This window comes from Tamandua tetradactyla, chromosome 6 (assembly GCF_023851605.1).
Source record: "Tamandua tetradactyla isolate mTamTet1 chromosome 6, mTamTet1.pri, whole genome shotgun sequence".
Taxonomy (NCBI): domain Eukaryota; kingdom Metazoa; phylum Chordata; class Mammalia; order Pilosa; family Myrmecophagidae; genus Tamandua; species Tamandua tetradactyla.
In genome coordinates, this window is record NC_135332.1 from 147,682,807 (window position 1) to 147,705,329 (window position 22,523).

General features: G+C 42.7%; 1 protein-coding gene across 2 annotated transcripts in view; it reads left to right on the top strand.

The window, feature by feature from the left end:
• Positions 1-15,167: 15,167 nt before the first annotated feature.
• The window catches only part of BAALC (BAALC binder of MAP3K1 and KLF4), an 85,691-nt gene continuing 78,335 nt past the window's right edge, over positions 15,168-22,523 (top strand). For both annotated transcript variants that reach the window (XM_077167410.1, XM_077167411.1), the window contains exon 1: positions 15,168-15,324. In XM_077167410.1, coding sequence (XP_077023525.1) covers positions 15,168-15,324 — 157 coding nt within the window. The remainder of the gene's footprint in view (positions 15,325-22,523) is intronic.

Sequence of the window (22,523 nt, forward strand, 5' to 3'; positions counted from 1 at the left end):
AGAGAAGGGAACAACAAACACAACCTCCATGTTCCCACATCCAATGGACATTTTTCCATCACTGGCTTACACAAACTTTTAGCAGCATGGACAAAGCTGAACACTCTGTTCTTCGTTCTCTTTTATTGGCTTCTGTGTCACCACGCCTTCTTGGTTGTCCTCCCACTTCTCTGATTTCCCCTTTTCAGTTTTCTTCTCAGGTTCATTTTTCTCTTCCCCTCCTCAGAGTGGCTTGATACCAAGCCTTCCTCTCTACTCTCCCTCTGTATTTACTACTGTCTTAGGGAATCTCACACTCTTCCACGGCTCCGACACTGACCTTTCTTTCATTGCTCCTTTTCTTTATCCAATTACCTAATTATCTCGGGCATCTTTTGCTCAATGTATCCAAAACTGAACTCCTGATTGTTTTTCTTTAAACTTGTCCCTCATCAAATCATTCTTCACCTACCCAGATATGCAAGCAGAAATCAGAGAGTCAATCTCGTTTTTGTCCCTTTCCTTACCCCTGGCATCAAAACATCAAGTCATCTCGATTCTCCCTCCATAGTGTGTCTTGAATCTATCCATTTTTCACATCTTCTCTTCTAGTCTATAAGCCACAGTCATCTCTTGCCTTGGCTATTGCAACAGTACCAAACTGGTCTCCCCACACTTTTTATTGACTCCCTAAAATCAGTCCTCTATACAAGTAATCTTTTAAAAACTGAAAATGAGATTATTCACCAATAAAAATACTTCTGTATTTGCTTTTCATGCACTTAAAGCAAAACTCAAACTTGTGACTATGATGTATGTCAGACACCAGGGTTTCTCTACTTGCTGCTTCCTTAAGGAACCACCACTTCTTGGCTCCACAGCCTCCTCCATTTCAGCACACGGAGCCCTGGGGGTGCCAATGCGTAGCTCTCTCTTATCTTTGTATACACTTCATTGAGCTAGAGGAGTGCCAAAGAAGTGAAGTTTGTGCCCTAACATCAAACAGCTTTGAGTGAAACTATTCTCTAAGTTCTGCTTACAGCCTTCTCCTTCCCATAGGATTTGGACACAAGTTCATAGAGAAGAGGAGTTGGGGGAAGGGTTGAGGCATGAATAAGGCAGGAAGGGAATCGGAACAACCAGATTAGGCTGCACTAAGAACCATCCTCTTTCCGACAGCCAAGACCTTGCTTTTTTGAGCAAGTTTGCTTTTCCCAGAAGACTTTCCAGTTTCTCCAATGAATAGAGTCCACCCTAGCCTTTGCCCAGATCTGTTTAGACACATTTGAACAATTTAGCTTTACCTGCCTCCTCCCGTTTCTTTAATGCTCTAATCACCACTTCCCCCCTCCCCAGAATTTCTGTATACATTCTTGAGAGACCAAAACAGGTTATACTGTACTTTCCATATAAGGTTTATTTGATAAGGTGGTTTTCAGTAAGACTTTTTTTTTGTTTTGTTTTATGATCCTAAAATTCTACTCTTATTTGAAATGCCTTGACTAAGAGTACAAGATTTCAGACCTGTGTGATAGCAGTAGTTCTCAAAGATTCATTAAATGAGCTGCTTGCTGGTAGCTAAAACTTGAAATGCACATTGGATAATTCAACCTTACGAAAAATTATATCAAGAGGTAAAAATCAACAATTCAAATGTTCTACCAGTCTGCACATAATTTTTGCTGGCTAGTATCTCCCCACTGCTGCCAAGATACACATCCTATGCAACATAGGTAATAAATCAAATCAAATCATCATTTGTATATTTGTGGCTTGTTCCTGGAATTGGTCATATGATTACTTACCAGGGAGATCTTAACTGTGCAGGGAATGTTTTTCATTCAATTTGCAGTAACTGTTCTATATTTTTCAATTCTGAATAGGATTACACACATCATAGACACTGCTTGGAACTGGTAAATTTCTCCCAAGGCCATTAATCATATCCACTTTTCCTCGCATGAGCAATAGGAGAGCACATGTAGCTTTCCCACAGTGAAGCCACCCTTGGGGAGGACCTCACAGGGGCTCCATCCAAGTCCGTGACACACAGGCCTCCTTAGATGGTTGCAGGTCACCAGCCCCAAGGGAAGAGCTGTAATGTGGAGCTCTGCCTCGTGCTGGAGAGCATGGACCACAGTGTCTTAGAGGCCTGGTTTAAATTCTGGCCTTGGTGCTTCTGATTAATGTTGGACAAGTCCTTAACTTCCCTAAGCCCCAGTGTCCTCATTACAAAAATGGCATCGATAACAGTACCCCCCTCCTAGAATTGTGTGGATCAAATGAGACAGTGCATGTTAAAAGTGCGTAGCATACAGGGACTGGGATGCATAAGTGCTTCATAAATGTTAGGGATTATTAGGAGGAGGAGCTGGGTGGAGAGGACGGCTGCCTCCCATCCCCAGCCACCACTTAGCTTTGTAATTATTGTGGCCCAGTGGGAGGCAGGACACTGAGATGCTGGTCTAGGAGGCCTGCCCATGTGCACCAAAGGCTATCAGATCTACTGTTTATCAGGATGTGTGCTGTTTCAGTTTGCTAGGCTGCTGAAAGCAAACACCGTGAAATGGATTGGCTTTTAACAATGAGAATTTATTAACTTACAAGCTTACAGTTTCGAGGCTATGAAAAATGTCCAAATCAGGACATCATCAAGATAATTCTTTCTTCCTAAAGACTGTGGCAAGGCATATGGCGGCGTCTGCTGTCTCCCCCTTTTCTTTTAGGTTTCTGTTGCTTTCCGATTCTTGCTTCCACAGCTATTTATCCCTGTATTCATCTCATTTATAGGGAACTCCAGTGAGAAACTTAAGACGTACCCTGGGCTGAAAACCTACTTACAATAAGTTTGCATTCACAGAAATGGAGTAGCTTTAAGGACATGATTTACTCGGGGTACATACGGTTCCAAATCACCACAGGTGCCCTTTCAGGGATAGACACTCCAAGGGCCCCTCGGTGGTTTTCATGGTCACTCAGGATGTAGAACACAGCTGCATCTGTGTAGAAACCAGGTCCTGCCTGTGAGCTCCGCCTCTCAAGCCAGAGATGGAGATGCAGAGAAAGGAAGAGGGGCCACCGTACTTTTAGAGCCTCAGTGGCTTATACCTTAGTTTGCAGCCTCCCTCCACCCCCCACCTCCCTCCACTATTTCTTGTCCTCCTCTGAGGATGCCAGGGTTTTCAGGACATCGTGAGTGAGGATGTCAGCATATGTTTGCAAAGTCAAAAGCAGGATGGAGAGGTGACCAACTGTCCCACTCAGTCAGGGAGACAACAGTGAAAGAATAAATGATTATTTATTTATTTATTGTTAGTGATTATTTATTTTTAGTAAATGCCTTTTATTTATTTTCTATTTGTAGAAAGTGACAGTTACCACTTACTGACCACTTGCAGTGTATCAGTGCTTGTGTATTTAAGCACTTTCCATGCACTATTCTTTCTTCACAGCTGTGAAGCAGGTAGAATTTTTGTTTCTGTCTCACAGAGGAGGAGACTGAGGCACAGAAAGGTGTCCATGGGCTTGCAGTTATAAGTGTCAAAGCCAGAATTTGAACACAGGTTTGTTTTGGGGGAAAAAAGTAAAAACCATTCTAAACCTTGATTTAATTACTTCCAGATTCAGGCAGAGTCAGGGCAGCCCACCAAGGCAGTATACCAAAACTTAATGAAAATGTACAGCTCCCATCTTTAAAATATCCCTGGGCTGCCTGACTTCTTTTTCATTAGCTTGTGAGCTGCCAGCTCTCTCCAGAGGCAGCATTTTCACTGGGTAATTACAAAGTGAAAGACCTGATTGTCTGCTCTGTTTTTTTTTTTCCTTCCCCTTATTTACTGTAATCAGAAAGTCATGTTTTTCATTTAGGAGAAGGCAATTACTTTTCTGTTGACTGAAGACTAGAAAAAAGCAAACTGAACCTCATTTCCACATTAATTTTATGGAGACAGCCTTGAGAGAAAGTCTGATTTCCCAGCATCTCATCCTCTCTCTTCTATGTCCGTATAAAAAGCATCAATCACAATAGCAACAACCCAAATGGCATGGATAGAATAAATGACTGAGGTCCTTTTCCCCCCATCTTGGAAATGATGAGTAAAAGTTGCCATCTGTTCCCCTGAGCCTCACTGCGTTATGGTCTAACTTTATAAATAAGTATACTTAATAACCTGTCCTATCCCAGTGAGCAGTAAGATGAACATGAAAATAAGTATGTAGTTTTTCACTTGCCTGGGACGTCATTTTTATTGACTCTGACTGAGGAGGCAAGCGACCCTTTGCAATGGGAGATGAGTTATACCACATCTCTTTAAGGATTGGTGCTCCAACTTAACTGTGGTATAATTAAGCAAAGAGCAAACTAAAATTGTGTAAAAGTTGCTTCCTTTTCTTCCAGAAATGAATCTCAATAATCTGGCCTATTTTATGCTACATTAAAGTTTCTGAGAACCTTCAAGAGTCCTTGGAAACAATTTGCTGCTGAGCTCTAGGCCACGGCCAGAAGAAAGGAGGACATTCTGTTCCATTCCTGGAGCCTTGCCTTAGAGCTCCAAGCCTTGCACTCTGGGGCTCCTTGTATTGTCAACTAGCAATCTCTGTCAAAAGCATCAACTAAAACGTGTTCTGTCTCCTTCAGTTCTTCTCCTTTCATCAGATTGTATTCTTAGAGCTGTCTGCCAACTCTCAAACCACCTTTTAGATTCACATCCTGCTAAAATCTTCATGGGTAAAAGGTGAGGCACAATTAGAGAGAGCCCATAGAAAGAAAGGGAATCACTAACCTTAATAAACACTGTGAAATGTACTGTTCAAATCCATGGAAATGCTCTTTTCCCACACACGTGAGCCCTTCTTCTGTTCTAAAGAGCAGTAAGACTTTACGTTTATGGCCATAATTTTTCTCTTCTTGACATTTATGGTAACCTCTGGCAAATTATACAGCCTTCCTTTGTTCCCACTGAAGAGGAAGTACAGAGGACAATGTAATTAACTTGCTCCTGCAGTAGATAACTCTAAAGGTGCTTACCAGTGCGAAGCCACATGAACTGTTTCATCAAAGCCTTCCTTGGGTTTTCTCTAGGTTTCTAGACTTCTCTTTGGAATTAAACCCTATGGGAATATGCCTTTCTGGCTCTATTCACAGTCCTATTTCAGCCCCCTTTTCTTCTTACCATTGTAATCTCCAATTTGAAATTGTTCTGTCATTTAAAAATCATTCCAGCCTATTCATCTTTATTAGAATTTCCTCTCCAAGCTGTTTTCCTTAGAATTTGGCTCAAATTCCCTTGTGAGTGAACAAATCGGTTATTCATGACATTTTCTTGTTTAAGCTCATATTATACCAAAAAAAAAAAAATCTAATGAAACCAGAAACTTGGAAACAATGGAAACTGCTTTTTCCTATGTTTTAATTTAATTTAGGGTATGATAAAGTACCACAGATGTTAATGCAGAGACTAAGATGGATTCTGAAAAGTTTTGAGACCACCAAAAGGTCTTGTTGAATCTCTTCATAATTAAACCAAAGAAGCTGATTTTTTTTCTCATGAAAACTATTTTATTTAAAGATTTGTGGAAAGTGAATAACTGTATTCTAGAGTGTCCTATTTCACATTTAAGTTTCATTCACTATGTAAACTGTTTTGTGGTAACATATCCAATTACTTTTTTTTTCCTTCCAAAATTCCCTTTCACCGTTTCTAACCTCTCAAATGAAGTCAAAACCTCCTTTATCTTTTTGCCATTTTAAAATTTCAGCTTCCTTTTCTTGCTTCCACTTCTTTTTGTCATAAAGTTTACCCCACTTATTTGAATTATCTGAATTTCAGGCAAATGATTCATTTCTCCAGGGATGGAGTCATTCTTCAAAGGTAAGAGATGCAAATCTCGGTTCTTGGCAATGGTACTTTCTGCCTTCTTTTCCCAGATGTGAGAATGAAATCAGATCTCGTGCTTTGGGATGCTAACTTCGAGCTCTCTTCCTTTACAATTAAATTACAATTTGTAGATTAATGAGGATGTGTCAATTAGCCAAGACTAGGTGCTCAGTGGAAACTGCTTTAAATTCCTCCATGGAAGAGCAGAGGGCTTCGGTCCTGGCATACTCACTGAATCTGGAGTAACGGGGGCACTTGCATTCGAGATTAAAGAAATTTACTGGGAAATCTGAGAGGATGATAGGGTAGCCCATGACAGACTCTGGGATCTGTCCTGTAACTACTTGTGGAAGAGTGCTTTAACAACTATTGCTTTTTTATTTCTTTGCTTGTATAATATAACATATATATATATAATGTATTTGTATATATATGTATATATATATATATATATACGCAATAAAAATGTATATGTTATACAATAAAAAAGTTAAAAAAGAAAAAAAAGAAGAAAGAAAGAAATTTACTGGAGGTCTGTGTCCCATTGACCAGAATTGTTTTTGCTCCTCATTTTAAAAAAATTATTTTTATTGAGAAGTCTTCACACACATAGAGTCCAAGCATAGTATAAAATCAGTGGCTCACAATATCATCGCATAGTTTTGTATTCATCACCATGATCATTTTTAGAGCATTGTTTATCACTCCAGGAAAAAAAAATAAAAAGAAAAATACTCACACATCCCATACCCCTTACCGTTCCCTCTCGTTTACCACCAGTATTTCAATCTACCCAATATTTTACCCTTTATTTCCACCCCCATTATTTATTTATTTTTTTATCCTTATTTTTTTCTGTCCATACCCTGGATAAAAGGTTGCTCCTCATTTTTATTATTTTTTCACTTGAAAGAATTAAAACTTATAAGGCAGTGAATTTATTATCTTTAGTATTTTTCAGGTGGCTAATCCTGAAGTCAGGTTTAGGCTCCTGTCGAGCCTTCTGTTCTCACGTGGCCCCTAATTATCTGCCTCAGTGAAGGTGTCCTTTCTTCAGCTCAGCACAGTTTGGCAGAACTGAGTGAAGCTGCACCACAGAAATAAGACCTCAGAGGTGGGAGGGCTTTGGGCCCTAAAGCCCCCTTCTTCAAGTTTCCATAGAAATGAACAAGTCAGAGGTGGTACCCACCATGAGAAGTTTTAAAGACACAGATGCTTTGTTTTAAGACTCCCATCCCATAAATGCCACTCAGCGACTTTTTTTTTTTTTTTTTTTTGTATGCTGTATGGTGGGGTCACATTTCACTCTTTTTCCATGTGAGTATCCCGTTATTACAGCACCATTTGTTGAATTTGTTTCTTTGTTTAGGAAGTGCATGGGCTGGGAATCGAACCCGGGTCTCTCACATGGCAGGCGAGAATTCTACCACTAAACTACCCTCGCACCCCCAACTCAGCAACAGTTTTAAAAGGCATCACCTACTTTATTGCTCTGAATGGTTTTGGCCAAGGCTTTCCAATTCCCTATTGCAAAGCCCCTTCAGAATAATTCCTTTTTGTTGCTTTTGAACTTGATGAAAAAAAGATGACCAATTCATACCAGTCAAGTTATATATACTGAACAGATGGTTTAAGACATTTATTACAGCTAAAGATTCAGGAAAAAACTCTTTATAAATTACAGAGTTGTAATTAGAAGTGCACAGAGAGCAGTCAGAGGACCCAGCTTTGGGTGAAACTCCAACTCTGCCAGAGATAGCACCTACTCTGAGAGTTTGGATGAGCCCTCAAACTTCTCTGAGCTATGGTTTCTTTGTTGGTAAGTCTTAGAATCATATTAGCTGGAATTCTCCAAATCCATGGTGTTATGTAATGGCAAAAATGGATCCCATGAAAAAACTGGAGTTTTGCTCTGTTTATGAATATGTAGGAATGGTGCTAAGAAATTTTATTTGTAGGAAGATTGTTGGTAATAACATCATAAAGGAAGGAAAAGAAAAGGAGGGAAAAGAAAAAAGAGTAACATTTAACAAACTCTTCCACTGTGCTAGACAGGTTCATGAATCTCATGTGAAAACACAATAATTTCAAGGACTTCTTTCTCATCGGAGATAGATGCCATAGTATCTCCTTTCCCCAAAAGTCTAGGGATAACTAACAGTGATTGAGTGCTTTCTATCTGCTAGGCACTCTTCTAGGCACTTTACACATGCTTACACAACTAATGATCCCCATTTACAGATGAGGAAGCACAGAGAGATTAAGTAACTTGTCCAAGGCCATCTAGCTGATAACTGGCAGAGCCAAATGTCAAACTGAGAGCGTCTTGTCATTCATTCATGAAACAAATATTTGATGGGCTCTGACTGTATGAAGGCATTGGATTCATCCTTCTTGGGAATTCTAAGCTGAATGGATAACATTCTCATTCTTGAGAAGCTTAGACTATACCTAGCAGGTGCTCAAAATATGTGTGAAGTGACCACACCCAACTCAAGCCAGGCAGGGTCTCTTGCCTTTGGAAGATGTTCATGATTCCATTCAAATCAATGGGCTGTACCTGGCAAAGGGGCTTTTTTTCAGATGGGGGCACATCTGCTTTAGAGGCTCCACTCTGGCATTCCCTATGGACAAAGAATCCAGGGGCCATAAGATGCACCCATCTAGAGCTTGAGCCCTATCCCCTTCTAACCTACCTTCTGGGTACCTGGGATCTTGGAAATTCTTGCCCCAAAGGCCCTGAACCTACTTCTAGGGTATATTAGTTTGCTCATGCTGCTAGAAAGCAATATAACAGAAATGGAATGGCTTTTTTTGTGGTTTTAAAAAAGTTCATTTATTAATTAAAAAATAAAGAAACAAAATAAAACATCAACATACATAATCAGTAATTCACAATATCATCACTTAGTTGCATATTCATCATTTCTTAGAACATTTGCATTAATTCAGAAAAAGAAATAAAAAGACAATAGAAAAAGAAATAAAATGAACATAGGCAAGAAAAAAAGAAGATATACCTACCATACCCCTTACCCCTCACTTTCATTGGTCACTAGCATTTCCAACTAAATTTATTTTAGCATTTGTTCCCCCTATTATTTATTTTTATGCCATATGTTCTACTCCTTTGTTGCAAGGTAGATAAACGGAGTATCAGACACAAGGTTTTCACAATCACAAAGTCACATTGTGACAGCTGTATCATTATTCAATCATCCTCAAGAAACATGGCTACTGGAACACAGCTCTACATTTTCAGGCAGTTCTCTCCAGCCTCTCCCTTACATCTTGAATAACAAGATGATATCTACTTGATGCATAAGAATAACCTCCAGGGTAACCTCTCAACTCTGTTTGGAATCTCTCAGCCATTGACACTTTGTCTCAGCCATTGACACTTTGTCCCTCTTCCCCCTTTTGGTCGAGAAAGTTTTCTCAATCCCTTGATGCTAAGTCTCGGCTCATTCTAGGGTTTTATGGAATGGTTTTTAAAAGAGGAATTTATTAAGTTGCCTGACCCTGGCAATGGCTACTTTAAAGTTCTCTAATGGCTTTCTATTGCTTTTAGGATAAAGCCCAAATCCTTTTCCATGTCCTTTCCATGGTCTGGAACAGACTACTCCTCTATCTCACCATGTGCCGCCCTTTGCTCTAGTCCCAGCTGCCTTCTTTCATTTTCTAGAACTCCCAGGCATTTTCCACACTCAGGTACTCTTTCTGCCTGGATGCCCTTTCAATGGTGATGTTACAAAGGAGCTCGATATGAAAGGAACACTTCATAGAAGTGAGGGAAGCATGCTCTCCATTGGAAATGTTGAAAATTCTCTCTCCCAAAGAGTTGGATCTTCTAAAACCAAAATATTCCAAGGGGAAAAAAATAAGGGCACAGGGATTCAAGTTCTGATGGGCTGGAAATCTCTGTGTTCTGGACAGCCATACCACCTCTACTTCACACAGCTGAAATAATGTTAAAGAGGACTTCCAGGGCCATCTTAAAAGGAGAAACAAACACGTTAGTGCGTTCTGGGTTCAGCATAAGGAGGAGGAGCCCCTGGTCTTAGTCCCCTGAACCTTTGCTCATATCTGCCTTATGGACTCTGACCAGTGCCTGCCAGAAGGACCGTCTTCAACCTGAGTGATAATAATTAAAGTTGTTTGAATTAATAAAAAATATACTTTGTTATTCATTCAGTAACTATATATTGAGGACCTACTCTGTGCTGATCAGTGCCCTGGACTTGGCCTACCAGTGGATGCTATATACTAAATGCTGCGATGTACTCTAGCTCACATTCTACACACTATAGAGGACATGATGGCTACTGTACCTATATTCTATATACTTCTATATATGACATACTTTGTAATAAACAGGTATACACTACAGTCTATGTACAATGGGTAATGTACACAGTATACCATATGTGTAGTACATATACTAGCACAGTGTTTTGCTATAAGGGGTATGTCAATGAATATATGTTAAATGAATGACTATGATAATTAATCTAATTTATTGCTGACTAGATCAAGCAGTGATTTTATGTTTTAGATCAATTCACTTAATCCAACCCAAGCCCCATTATCATTGTTTCCCAAGTAGTGAAATCCAAATGAATGCAACTGCAGATAATATGCACTCATATTATCAATTATACAATTTAACATGTGTATAATGTGCAGGTAACTGGTCTATTCAGAGGACATGCCAGTTAGAGTTATCATCAGTATGTCAGTGTAAGTAAGAAAGAAAGTAGTGACCAAAAGTCACTTCTACACCTCACTATGCTAAGACCGTTTCCTCTTTTATTTTATTTTGAAAAATAGCTTATATACAAAACAATAAATTTCAAGGCACACCACAGCAATTAGTTATAGAACAGATTTCAGAGTTTTGTATGGGTTATAGTTCCAAAATTTTAGGTTCTTCCTTTCAGCTGTTCCAAGACACTGGAGACTAAAAGAAATATCAATATGATGATCCAGCATTCATACTCATTTATTAAATCCTATCTTCTCAATTATAACTCCACCTTCTTCTTTGATCTTTCTCCTAATATTTAGGGGTTTTGGGGCGATGCCCATTCTAAGTTTTTCATGTTGGAAAGGGCTGTCAATAATAGGGGTTGGGGGATGGAACTAACTGATGTTCTGGAGAGGGTGGCTCCTCTGGGTTTCAGGACTTACCTGGCCTACAATCATCTGGATGTTGTAGGTTTCTGGAAAGTAATCATACTGCATGGGACTTTTGTAGAATCTCAGATAGAGCCCTAGGTGTTCTTCAGGGTTAGCAAGAATGGTTTGGGTTGGGGTTTGGCAAACCATGGTAAATAGCAATATCTAGCTGAGGGTTGCATAAGAGTAGCCTCCAGAGTAGCTTCTCAACTCTATTTGAACTCTCTCAGCCATTGATACCTTATTTTGTAACAATTCTTTCTCCTCTTTTTGTCAGGATAGCATTGTCAATTCCATGGTGCCAGGGCCAGGCTCATCCCTGAGAGTCATCTCCCATGTCACCAGGGAGACTTTCACCCCTGGATATCATGTCCCATGTGCGGGGAGGGGGAGGGTAATAATTCTACTTGCAGAGTTGGGCTTAGAGAGTGAGGCCACATCTGAGCAACAAAAGAGGCTCTCTGGAAGGAACTCTTAGGCATGATTATAGGTAAGCTTAGCTTCTCTGCTACATAAATAAGTTTCACAAGAGCAAGCCTCAGGGGCTTGGCCAATTGACTTGGGAGTCCCTAATGTTTAAGACTATCAGGAGTTTCCCCAGTGGTAAAGTTTAATAGTTTCATATATTTTCTCCTACCTTCAAGGGACATTGCCAATACTTTTTGATTATCTGCACATAATACTCTGGGATGTATCTGGGCATTACATTAAGCTATCCAGACTTATAAGCCCTCATTCCCATTCTGGGCTCCCTGTGTTTGGGTTGTTGAGATGATCTATCCAGACAGGTTGAAGTTAGATTAGGTATTACAGAAAATTTAGGTGCTGAACAAACTAAACCTCCCTTCCTTTGGTCTCATAGAGAGGTGAAGTTCTAAAATACAGACTATGCCTTTCTTATCCCTGTATTCTGATTTACCTTAGTCCTGACCTGATCAGCTTCGTTCTTGACTCTCATTGATAGAAAGATAAGATCTCTTTTTCAAATTCTTTAACAGTTGTTGTATGTGGCAATGCTGACTTTCAGACCTGCAGAACTCCTACTCTGATTCTGAGATGTCACACAGCTACCCAAAGTTCTAGGGAAATATCAGGTTATACATATATAGTATAGCTTCTCAAAATCTAGACATAACAATTATAGCTCCGGACTAAATGTGAATGCTATGAGAGCTTACAATCTAGGCCCAATTCTCTTATAAGTATTTTCTAAATGCGACCATACAATATTTGCTCTTTTGTTTCTGGCTTATTTTGAATCAGATAATGTCCTCCAGGTTCATTCACATCACTGCATGCCTTACAACTTCGTTCCTTTCTGTAGCAGCAAAATATTTGATCATATGTGTACATCACAGTTTACCATTCTACTTCTCAGGCAGGTTATCCTTCAGCCACCTCCATCCATTGGGCATCACGTTTAATGTCCACAGTCAACAGTCCATGTCTCACATTATCTTCACTTGTTATATAATCATCAAAATTCTCAATTTAAGATACTTTTCATTGCTCCCAAGAGAAAAATAACCAATAAACACACCCTCACCAAACAGAAAATCCAAACCTCCCCTTAACTCTTGTCTTCCCCTCCCCGCCCCCCAATTATTTACCCCTGGTATTGCTGTGGTGCTGTTGATATCTTCCTGTTAACATAGCCCATAGCATGCAGTAGTAATTTCCCCCATGCCATGATATTATTTACTCTCTGTACAAGTTCCATAGTTTTGAAATAGCTCATGCAAGAACTTATGTATATTTGTAATGTCAATTGGTAGGACACATGGCTCTACATAACCCCTTTCAATCATGTTCACCTTCAATATGGCAATATTACTTATAGACCCCCTGATGAACTGCCTTCACTTCTATCCATTCTCTTACGTTTAATTTCAACCTCATTAGTTAACTATTCACCCAGCTCTAGCTTTCGTGTATCTCTGGGTCCCCTATATTCTGTATTATAAGCCTCTGAGTTTACCTTTACCAAGGTCATAAAAGCAAAATTATACACTATCTATCCTTTTGTGCTTAGTTTATTTCACTTAGCATTATGTCCTCAAGGTTTATCCATGTTGTCCTATGCTTCAGGATGTCAATTCATCTTACTGCTGCATAAACTTCCATTATATGTATATATCATATTTTGTTTATCCACTCAGCTGTTGATGGGCACTTGGATTGTTCCATTTTTTTTTTGGCAATTGTGAATAATGCTTTATGAACCTCAGTGTGCAAATGGAATGCATGTTTTTAAATACAATTTTATTGAGATATATTCAGACATCATACAATCCATCCAAAGTATAAATCAGTGGCTCATAGTATCATAATATAGTTGTGCATTCATGAACACAATCGATTTCAGAACATATTCATTACTCCAAAAAAAAAAAATAGAAATGAAAAAGAAAGCCCAAAACATCTCATATCCCCAGTCTCCCCTATTATTATTATTGACTTTATTACTCATCTACCCATACACTGGATAAAGGGAGTGTCAGTCACAAGGTTTTACAATCACACAGTCACAGGATAAATGATGGTATATTGTTATACCGTCATTGTCAAAGATCAAGGCTACTGGATTACAGTTCAACAATCTCAGGTAGTTCCTTCTAGCTATTCTAACACATCAGAAACTAAAAATAAATATCTATATAATATTTGATCAGCCTCTCAATCTTCAGGGATATTTGGGCAATGACCATTTTACCTTTTCATACTGAAAAGCGGTGCTGACCTTATGGGTAGAGGAATGAAATTGTTTGATATTCTTGGAGACCCTAGTATCTCTGCGTTTCAGGGCTTATTTGGAAGACTTAAGTTTTTGAAAAAATAAACTTACTAAGAAAATCTTTTATAGAGTCTTAAACAGTGCCTAGGGCATTATTTGGGTTTTCCAGGAATACTGTTGGTTGGGGATTGGCATACTGTGGCAATTTGCAATATCGGGCTGAAGCCTGCATAAAAGTAACCTTCAGAATAACCTCTAGACTTTATTTGGATTCTTAGCCACTGAAACTTCATTTTGTTTCATTTCTTTTCCCCCTTTTTGGTTAAGAGGACACTGTCAACCCCATGATGCCAGGGCCAGGCTCATCCCTGGAAGTCACATGGGGGTGTGTGTAAGGAGAGTAGTGAGTTTATTAAAAGATTTTGGCCCTTTCTTTAAGGGCATTTTCCTTCTTCTACCACCTGTTCTGGGTTCTTTGGGACAGGTAAATTTGCTGGCCCACCCAAGTCTTAGCTCTAGGCCTGAACCCACAGGGTAATGGGGGTGCACAGAGAGGAATGAAAAGCTGAAAACTAGGCAGTGGACGCCAGGAACATCAGGACTGGCCTGTGGGCTTGGAGGGAAGCCAGCTGTCCCTCACAGCCCCCGCCAAAGAGTGTGCTGCGAATGTTGCGGAGTTCCTGGTTCTCTTTTGCTCTCTTGAGAACAAAGTTCAGAGGATCACAGGGTTGCAAAACTGGAAGGGGTATTAGTTACAGCGCGCCCAGGCCAACGATCTCAGACTCTTATGCCCTACTCCCTCTTCCCAAAACCAACTAAGACAGGTACAGGCTCCCAGTGCTCTATAATTCTGCCTTAGTGATATCACTCCAGTTTTCCCCGGTTGTCCCGCTCCACAGCTTTTGGAACAAGAAAGCTTGGGATCCTTTACTAAGAGAGGAAGGAAAGAAGGTAGGTTGGATGGGCAAGAGACTGGTGGCATACTCCTGGCAGGCAGGGAGATCCCCTAGCAGAACCCCCCTCCCCCACCGCACCCCCACGCCGTCTCCCATCTCCTGGCCGTGGCTCCTGCGCCCCAGCTAGCTCTGGTGCCCGGAGACCGGGGACTGGGGCGGGGTAGGGGAGGAAAGCTAGCCCGCGGGCGAGAGTCGGTGGGGAAGGGGAGGGCCTTGGAGAACGAAGGGGAGGGGCGGGCGGGGAGAGGGCGCGGTGGAGGGGGCGGCGGGTGCTGCGGGAGCGCGGCGCTTTGCCGCGGCGCGGGCGGGCAGGCGGGCAGGCGGGCTCGGGGACGAGATGCGACCGCCGCCTCCTCGCCGGCAAAAGCTGCGCCGCCGGGGCTGAGCCGCCGCCCGAACCGCGCGCGAGCCGGGGGGCCGCAGGGCTCTCCCGCTGCGCTGAGGATGGGCTGCGGCGGGAGCCGGGCGGATGCCATCGAGCCCCGCTACTACGAGAGCTGGACCCGGGAGACCGAGTCCACCTGGCTCACCTACACCGACTCGGACGCGCCGCCCAGCGCCGCCGCCCCGGACAGCGGCCTCGAGGCGGGCCCGCACGCGGGTGAGTGAGCCCGGCTCCCCCAGCGCCCGGGAGGCCGTGGTCCGAGCAGTGAGAGGGGAGGGAGGGGGAGCCAGAGGCAGTGGCAGCCCACTGACCCCCGAGAATTCGAGATGCGAGGAGGGAGGGCGCGGGGGTTGGGTAGCGAATGTACAGACAGACGGACTAACGGACCCGAGCCCAGAAATCCGGGTCAGGGGCCCCGGCGAAGGTGGGCTAATCCCCTGAGATCCCAACACTTTACCTCCGCCTGGGCATGCTCATTGGCCGAGGAGGCGGATCGGGTGGGAGGACAGCCCACCGCGTACGCAGGTCTGTCCCACAGCCCAGCCTCAGCCCACCAACGCCCCCGGCCCGCTAGGGTCGCCTGCACCTTGCTTTGGTCCATCCGCCCGTCTGGCCACCTGCGCATCCAGCGGGGACACTTCATCTGCTGGCCGCCTTATCCCCTCTCCTTGGATTTATAGACGAGGGGCCTGGGCTGGAGTTGCCTGGGCGGAGTCTTCCTTATCTGTTATTCTTTTCTCCCTGTTTCAAAGGAGCCCCCTCGCGGGCTTCAAACACCAGAATTCTAGTGCAGGGCAAAATAAATGCACAGCTTGCTCATCACAGGTTCTTCACTTAAGCTTACTTTTCAAGCACTGTTTCATAGTAAAGGACTACTCCCCATCCCAAGGTGCCTCGCTGCTTTATATGAGGGTATAAAACTGGACTATGATTGTAAATTAAATACTCTTACCAGTCACAAATCAGGATATGAAAAAAAAAAAAAGAGCAGACTAATAACTTCAGGATAGAGATGAAAATATTGACCTTACTCATAAACGTGTTGTTGTCATTAAAAGGGAAAAAACCTCACTGCCTACTACATGGTTGTTGTCAAAGCCAGATCAATCTTTGGATAATAATATTTTAATGGTTTCCTGCATCTTTATGTAGTTTCTATCCTTGGCCTTTTTGAATAAAGAAATCTGTGAAATATTAAATAAGGTTAATTAGAAGCAGTGTACATTATAAGGAGGAGGAAAGAAATGTGAACTACCTTGAACAGATAAATAATCCTAAATCCACCTCCTAAATAAGAGATGGCACCTTAATCTTGATAATTAATTGGCCTTTCCATCTTTTTTAGGCTGGCTCCTTTTTTCATTTGAACTTTGTGAATAAAGTTTTTGTAGGAACTGTCAATGAAGGCTGTGCAAGGCATAGCACTGTACTTGTCTCTAATTTTTCTGACTCACGGTGGCAATCATAATGGTTATTTTATGTGGCTGGTGCTTTCAGCAAGATTCCAACTGATGTGTAGTCTGAATTCAGCATCAGAATGAGGATAAGACCAGAACCTTCTAAAGGGACCTGGTAAAATGTTAGGTGGCATCACACTTCCCAAGGACACCTGGTGCTTCTCATAAGTGATTGGCCAGAGCTGTACTCCAGCTATATAAGGTTAGAAAGATCTATCATGAAAAAAACATTAAGCACAGTCTCAGGAATGGTTGATTTTGGTGTTGGGGTGTGTGTGTGTGTAGGTGTGAAAGAGTTATAAGGGATGGCTAAATATGTACATATATGATCTCCAAGACTTTTCCAACATTCATTTGTTTATTTTCCTGCCATCCTGAGTCCTATCCCATCCATTGTGAGCTCTGATTCTTGCAATAGGTAGTTTGGGGACAAGAAACCTCTTTCATGGAACCCTGCCAAACATGGGACAGGTGATTCTGAAGACCTGCCTCACCTGCCTCATTCATGGGGGAGGTTCAGCCCTAGTCCCAGGATAGCATCAAAAAATTGGCAAGCGTCTTAGATAGTATCATTTCAATTCCCTGGAAAATTTCCATCAGCTTCAGGGGAGGGGCCGTTTATGGAGATTAAGGCTGAATCAAGGCTTCCCTTGGAGTTCATTGGCATTCCCGGGGGGCCTTAGAACAGTGGCTTGAGTCCCATGGTTTTTAAGACTGGGAACTAGTCATCTTTAGTGAGAGCGGGTCATCCAAAGAGCTATAGCTCTTCTGTGTTTCAGCCATCCTGGGAAATTAGCCAGGATTCTTTATTATCTTCTACCTCTTGGCTCCCTCCTACCTCCTGTAGGCCATTCCTCCACCCATGAATTCCATCCTGGCCTGCTCGGGGCACCTAAAGCCTGCAATGGCTGTGTTGTACCCAAGGCAAATGGGGATCTCAGTTAAGTTGTCCGGGTGTGGACAGTCTCTCAACTACTTCAGAACTCTTACCCCTAGTTCTTTCAGTCCTCAAGAGTCCTTTTTTCCTGGGCCTCTGGTCAGAGTCTCCTTTAGTGTCTAATGGAAGCCACTTCTCTACTGGCCACCTCAACCTCAGAAACTTTGGGGGCAGGGAATGGATCTGTTGTAACTTCTGTGCTCAGCACACTGTGGAGCATATGCATAGCATGTGGTTGGGTTTCAGGCTTTCTGAATGAATGGGCATGCTGTCTAAACCTGCCCTTTTTTTGAGCTTGGTCCTTTTTCTTTTTAGCTCTTCCTAGGCTCCCTCTATTCTCTTCCTTCCAGCTCTTACTGTTGAAGTTTTCCCGGTTGAATTAGTTTAATCCAGATTCTCCCAAGTGCGTTTCTGATCCTACAGTTTCTCTAGAAAAGCTTTACCCTACTCCACTGAACACTAGCTTCCATTTCTTCTATAGCCCCCCACACCTCAGTTCCCCAGCCATGTCTGCCACTAAGCCCCTATTTTAGCATGTATGCCTTGAAATCTCCCTTCACTTTCTCTTTGTCCAATCCAGATTGAGGATGTAGCACATGACAGGGGGTCAATAAATATTTGTTGAATGAATTCTGCATTTTGCAGAGTAAAGGGGGGACATTTTCCCCCTAGTCCCACAAAAGAAAGTGTTTCTTGCCTCCTCCCAAAGGGATACTGAGTTTCTGGTTCCTGCTTTTTGGAGATCATTTCCAGTAGTCAGCAAAATCCATTAAGTTGTTAAATTAGGCTACTATGTTGGTTAGAATTGAAGACTTCGCTGAAGCCATGGTATCTGGTATCTTTTGCTTCTCTGTGTCACTGAAGCCTGTCTCTGTCACAGGAGGAAATTAAATTGGTTTGACATGATTTAGCCCTCATATATCAGTTTGCCAGATTGATTTTTACTTCTTTTGTCTGATGGGGATTTCCCAAGGAGTCTATGAGGTTACCGTGACCTGCAGGCTCAGCCATTCCATACATTAACAAATTTCTAGCGGTGAACTCTATTTAATCACCAGTCCCTGAGATTACATCCTTAAATGTCCCCATTTGGACTATTATTTAGGTGTTTTTCCCCTTCTAATCTCTCTAGGGAATAAAACATTTCAAAGTTCTCTAGTTTGTGGTTTTAAATTTGCTATAGTAACTCTACTAGTATATGGAAGACTGTGGAATTAGAGATTCGCAGCAAAATGATGTCTCTAAATAAATTGAAGCTCAGTCAAATAAAACGAAGAACACTTACTATTACCATTAGCTAACATTCACTAAAGGCTTACCACCTGCACTTTATGTAAATCAGCTCATTTCATCCTCACAGAGGAAAGGAGAGAAACTGTTACCATTCCCCTTTTAACAAGTGAAGGGATGAGGCTTAGAGAGTGAACAGTGTTTCCCAGGTCACAGGCTATTAAGAGGTAGAGATAGGCCTGGAACCCAGCTCTGTCTAATTCCAAAGCCCATGCTCTTAAATACTGCCTCCTCCATTAATGGGGGATTAACTCCAGAATTCTTGATTTTTGTAGTTGATGGAACTCTAAGTCTAAATCGCATCTCCTGGTATTCCAGACTGATCAAGACATTAAATTTTTTTCTGCAGCCCCACCCCCCACCCCCCGGAGGAGAATTGAATATCTCTTAGGAGAGGAGGCTTCCCTACACTTCTGTGGAGCAGCTCCCCTTGTGAAATCCTCTTCCTGCTCCTTTGTTATTTCTCCCAGGTGAACTCTGAGCCTCTGGGAACCAAGTCGGACAGGGACCACCCTTTCCCTATTATATGAAGACGGCTGATACAGCTCCTCTCACCATCGGTCCTTCAGGCCAAGTGCCTGCCATCCCTTCTGTCATTTCTCAGGCCTCTCTCTCCTGGACCCCGCCACATTCCTCCAGGTGCTCTTTAGTTTGTCACGGTCCCTCCTGATATGAGGAACTTGACTGGCTCCCACTCCAGATGTGGGCTGAGCAGCCTGGGGTGACACGAGGCTTATTATGATGTGGGTCCTAAACCTCCACTGAGGCCAGCACACTCAGCTTAGGTTTCAGCTGTTTTGCTGCTGTTGTCATTGCCATATTATTTTGATCACTCCCGTTAACTCTGTGATTAGTTAAAAACCCTCTGATCTTCCTTCTTAGTCAAATTTGAGTCCATGACATCAGGAAAATTATCTGCTCTTATACCCCTATAGACCCAATGCCTGGAATGGCGACTGGAATATAGCTGGCACTCAATAAATGTTTGTTGAATGAATGAATGAATGAATGACCCTCCACCTCCCAATAAATCTTGCATTTGTACGCTTGATTACAGTCACCCAAACTTTGGGATTTTGCATTTGTTCCCGTTAAAATTCACCTTGTTGGTTTCGGTTTAGTGTTTAAACATGCTGACATTGATTCATTTTGATAAGGCTAGGAAAACAATACTCTGGGTCTTTGTTTCTTTATGTTGACAGACTGAAACTGAAGGACCTTTATTTCCTTCTTTGTTCATGCAATGACCATTTGGGGAAAAGATGATTAAGATGTAAGTGGGAAACATAAGAGTAGACACACTTCAGGTCAGCGTGGCACATGCTGGCGCAGCATGAGGGGAGTGTACCGGGGGAGTGCACGGGACCAAGCAATTCATTCTGCCTGGGGGTCCCTGAGGAGGCATCAGTCTGTGCACAGAACTCTGCATGAACCCAGGAAAGGGAGCAGGGTGGGTCCTGCCAGCCTTCACAGCTAGGAGGGATGAAGGGAGGCCTCCTTCCATAAAAGTATATGTGGAAACCCTGCCTGGAACTTTCTGATGGTTCCTCTGCCCCCCCCCCCCCATACCTGCTACCACTCAAGGTTATATTTTTGAATAATTACTGACTAAAGTTGCCCCCCTTGAGGATGATAGGCTCTGTCAGGTCAAGTAAGGTGTCTTCCTGTTCACTATTGTACCCTAGTACCTATATGGGGTGCCGCAAAGTATCTCTCTTAGGTGAGTAATGAGTCCATTTCTGTCTTCCTGTAGGTCCCCGAGATGATGTCTTCTTTCCTCAATAAAGTGGTTTCCATTGGTTCATCCTTTGGGATTGGTTACATAATAAGAAAGCATCCCCACCTTTCCTGTGCCCCTTTCCCAAAACACGTGCCTCTTTTTTATATTTTTTATATTATTTCCCCAAACACCTGCCTCTTTGTATATTGCAAAAATCACTACAAGAAACAGATGGACACAAACCTAGTCAACTTGTGAAGGTCCAAGAAGTCTCGGCATGGTCGTAGGCAGAGCTGTCACATCCCACCCATTTTCCTGCATGGGCTCCCCTGGTGCTTTGGTGAGCCCTGTGAGGGCCCTGGTCACATCACTGGACTGGTTCATGCCTCTGTTTCTCCAAAGCGCCTGGGAGCTTATCCAGTTCATCCAGGCTCATCCAGGACCACATTATTGACCTTTGCATTCCCAGCATCTACCATATTTGTTAAGTTATTGTAAAAATAAATGATTATTGCACCGAGTGAAACAAGCCAGACACAAAAGGACAAATATTGCATGATTCCACTTATATGAAATATCTGGAATAAGCGAATTCATAGACCCTGCATGCAGGTTTGAGGTTACCGGGGGTTTGAGGAGTGGGGAGGATGGGAGTACAGCTCAATGGGTATAGAGTCTCTATTTGGGGCTGTTTTGGTAATGAACAGTAGTGGTGGCCACAGCACCGTGAAAGTAATTAATAACAGAATTGTACACTTAACAATGGGAATTTTTATGTTATATTTATGTTACCACCATAAAATGCTAAACAATGAATGAATAAATGGATGTATGATCTGGAAATGCAGATGAACTTTGTCTGTCTGTCTCATAACCTCCTTCTGAGTCTTATCTTGGAGGCTTTGACCTTAGACATCTGTCCCTGGAAACTTGTCATTGCTGGACAATAGATAAAGCGATTTCAGCTTTCACCAGAGAAGAATTTCGGGTGACTGTACTGCCAGTGGGGTAGGATCCCGAGTGTATTCCAGGACTCTCACCTCCCGAGCTTTTCCCAGGCATGGCCCAGGTGGGAGGGGCGGAGGCCAGTCTCTCAGCCGGGCGGGTGGGCTTTTCCTGGCTTCTGCTGTGTTCACCACCTTCCGGGCCCCCGAAGGTCTCCCCCTTTGTCCTGGGCCCTGTGCACCCTGGGACCCGCAGCACCTTCCTCTAAGGCCTCGCTGCCCATTAGTGAAGTTGGGTGTCTGCATCAGTTGCTCTTTGGCCGATGTGCCTGGAGATTCATCCCCAGAGACTTTCTGGGTCAGGCCCACGGTCTCTTGCCACCCCCAGATGACCATTTGACATCCTATGGTAAAATCTGACCCCGTTAGGACCCCCACAGCGTTCCCTTTTGCCAGTCTGAATGCCACCTTTGCTCCCGGTGCACCTGAGCCCAAATTGTGATCCTTTCTAGCTTAACTACCAGCAGCATTCGCCTCCCCCCAGGCCCTTCTTCCCCTCTCCCCCACATCCCTGCCACCCCCACCTCTCTGGGCATAAAGCTCTTCTTGAATGAATTTTATGAGCACAAACACTGTGAAGGTTCAGAAATAATGAGGGAGGATTTCCATTGTCACTTTCTCACACTCCCTCCTGCGATCGAACCTGTTTCCTTGCTGCTCAGATTCAAACAGCATTTACTGAGCATCTACTATAAATGTGAGCATTTTAGTTTTATGCACATGAGCTCAAATAACCCTCGCAATAACCTCTTACACCCCTGTCGTCACCATCTTCCCGATAAGCAGATTGAGGTTCAGTGAGATTAAGAGGCAGAGCGAAGTCGTACAGCTAGGAGGTAGGAGAGCCTGGATCAGAATTCAGGTCTCTGGTTTCTAAATCCAGAGCCGTTCCATTTTACTGTAACTGCCAAGCATGGATTCAGTAGCCCCCACCCTTATCCCCATCCCAGCCTCTTTTGGATTTATTGAAAATATTAACCTCTTGGAATAGGAGCCTCCTGCTGGTG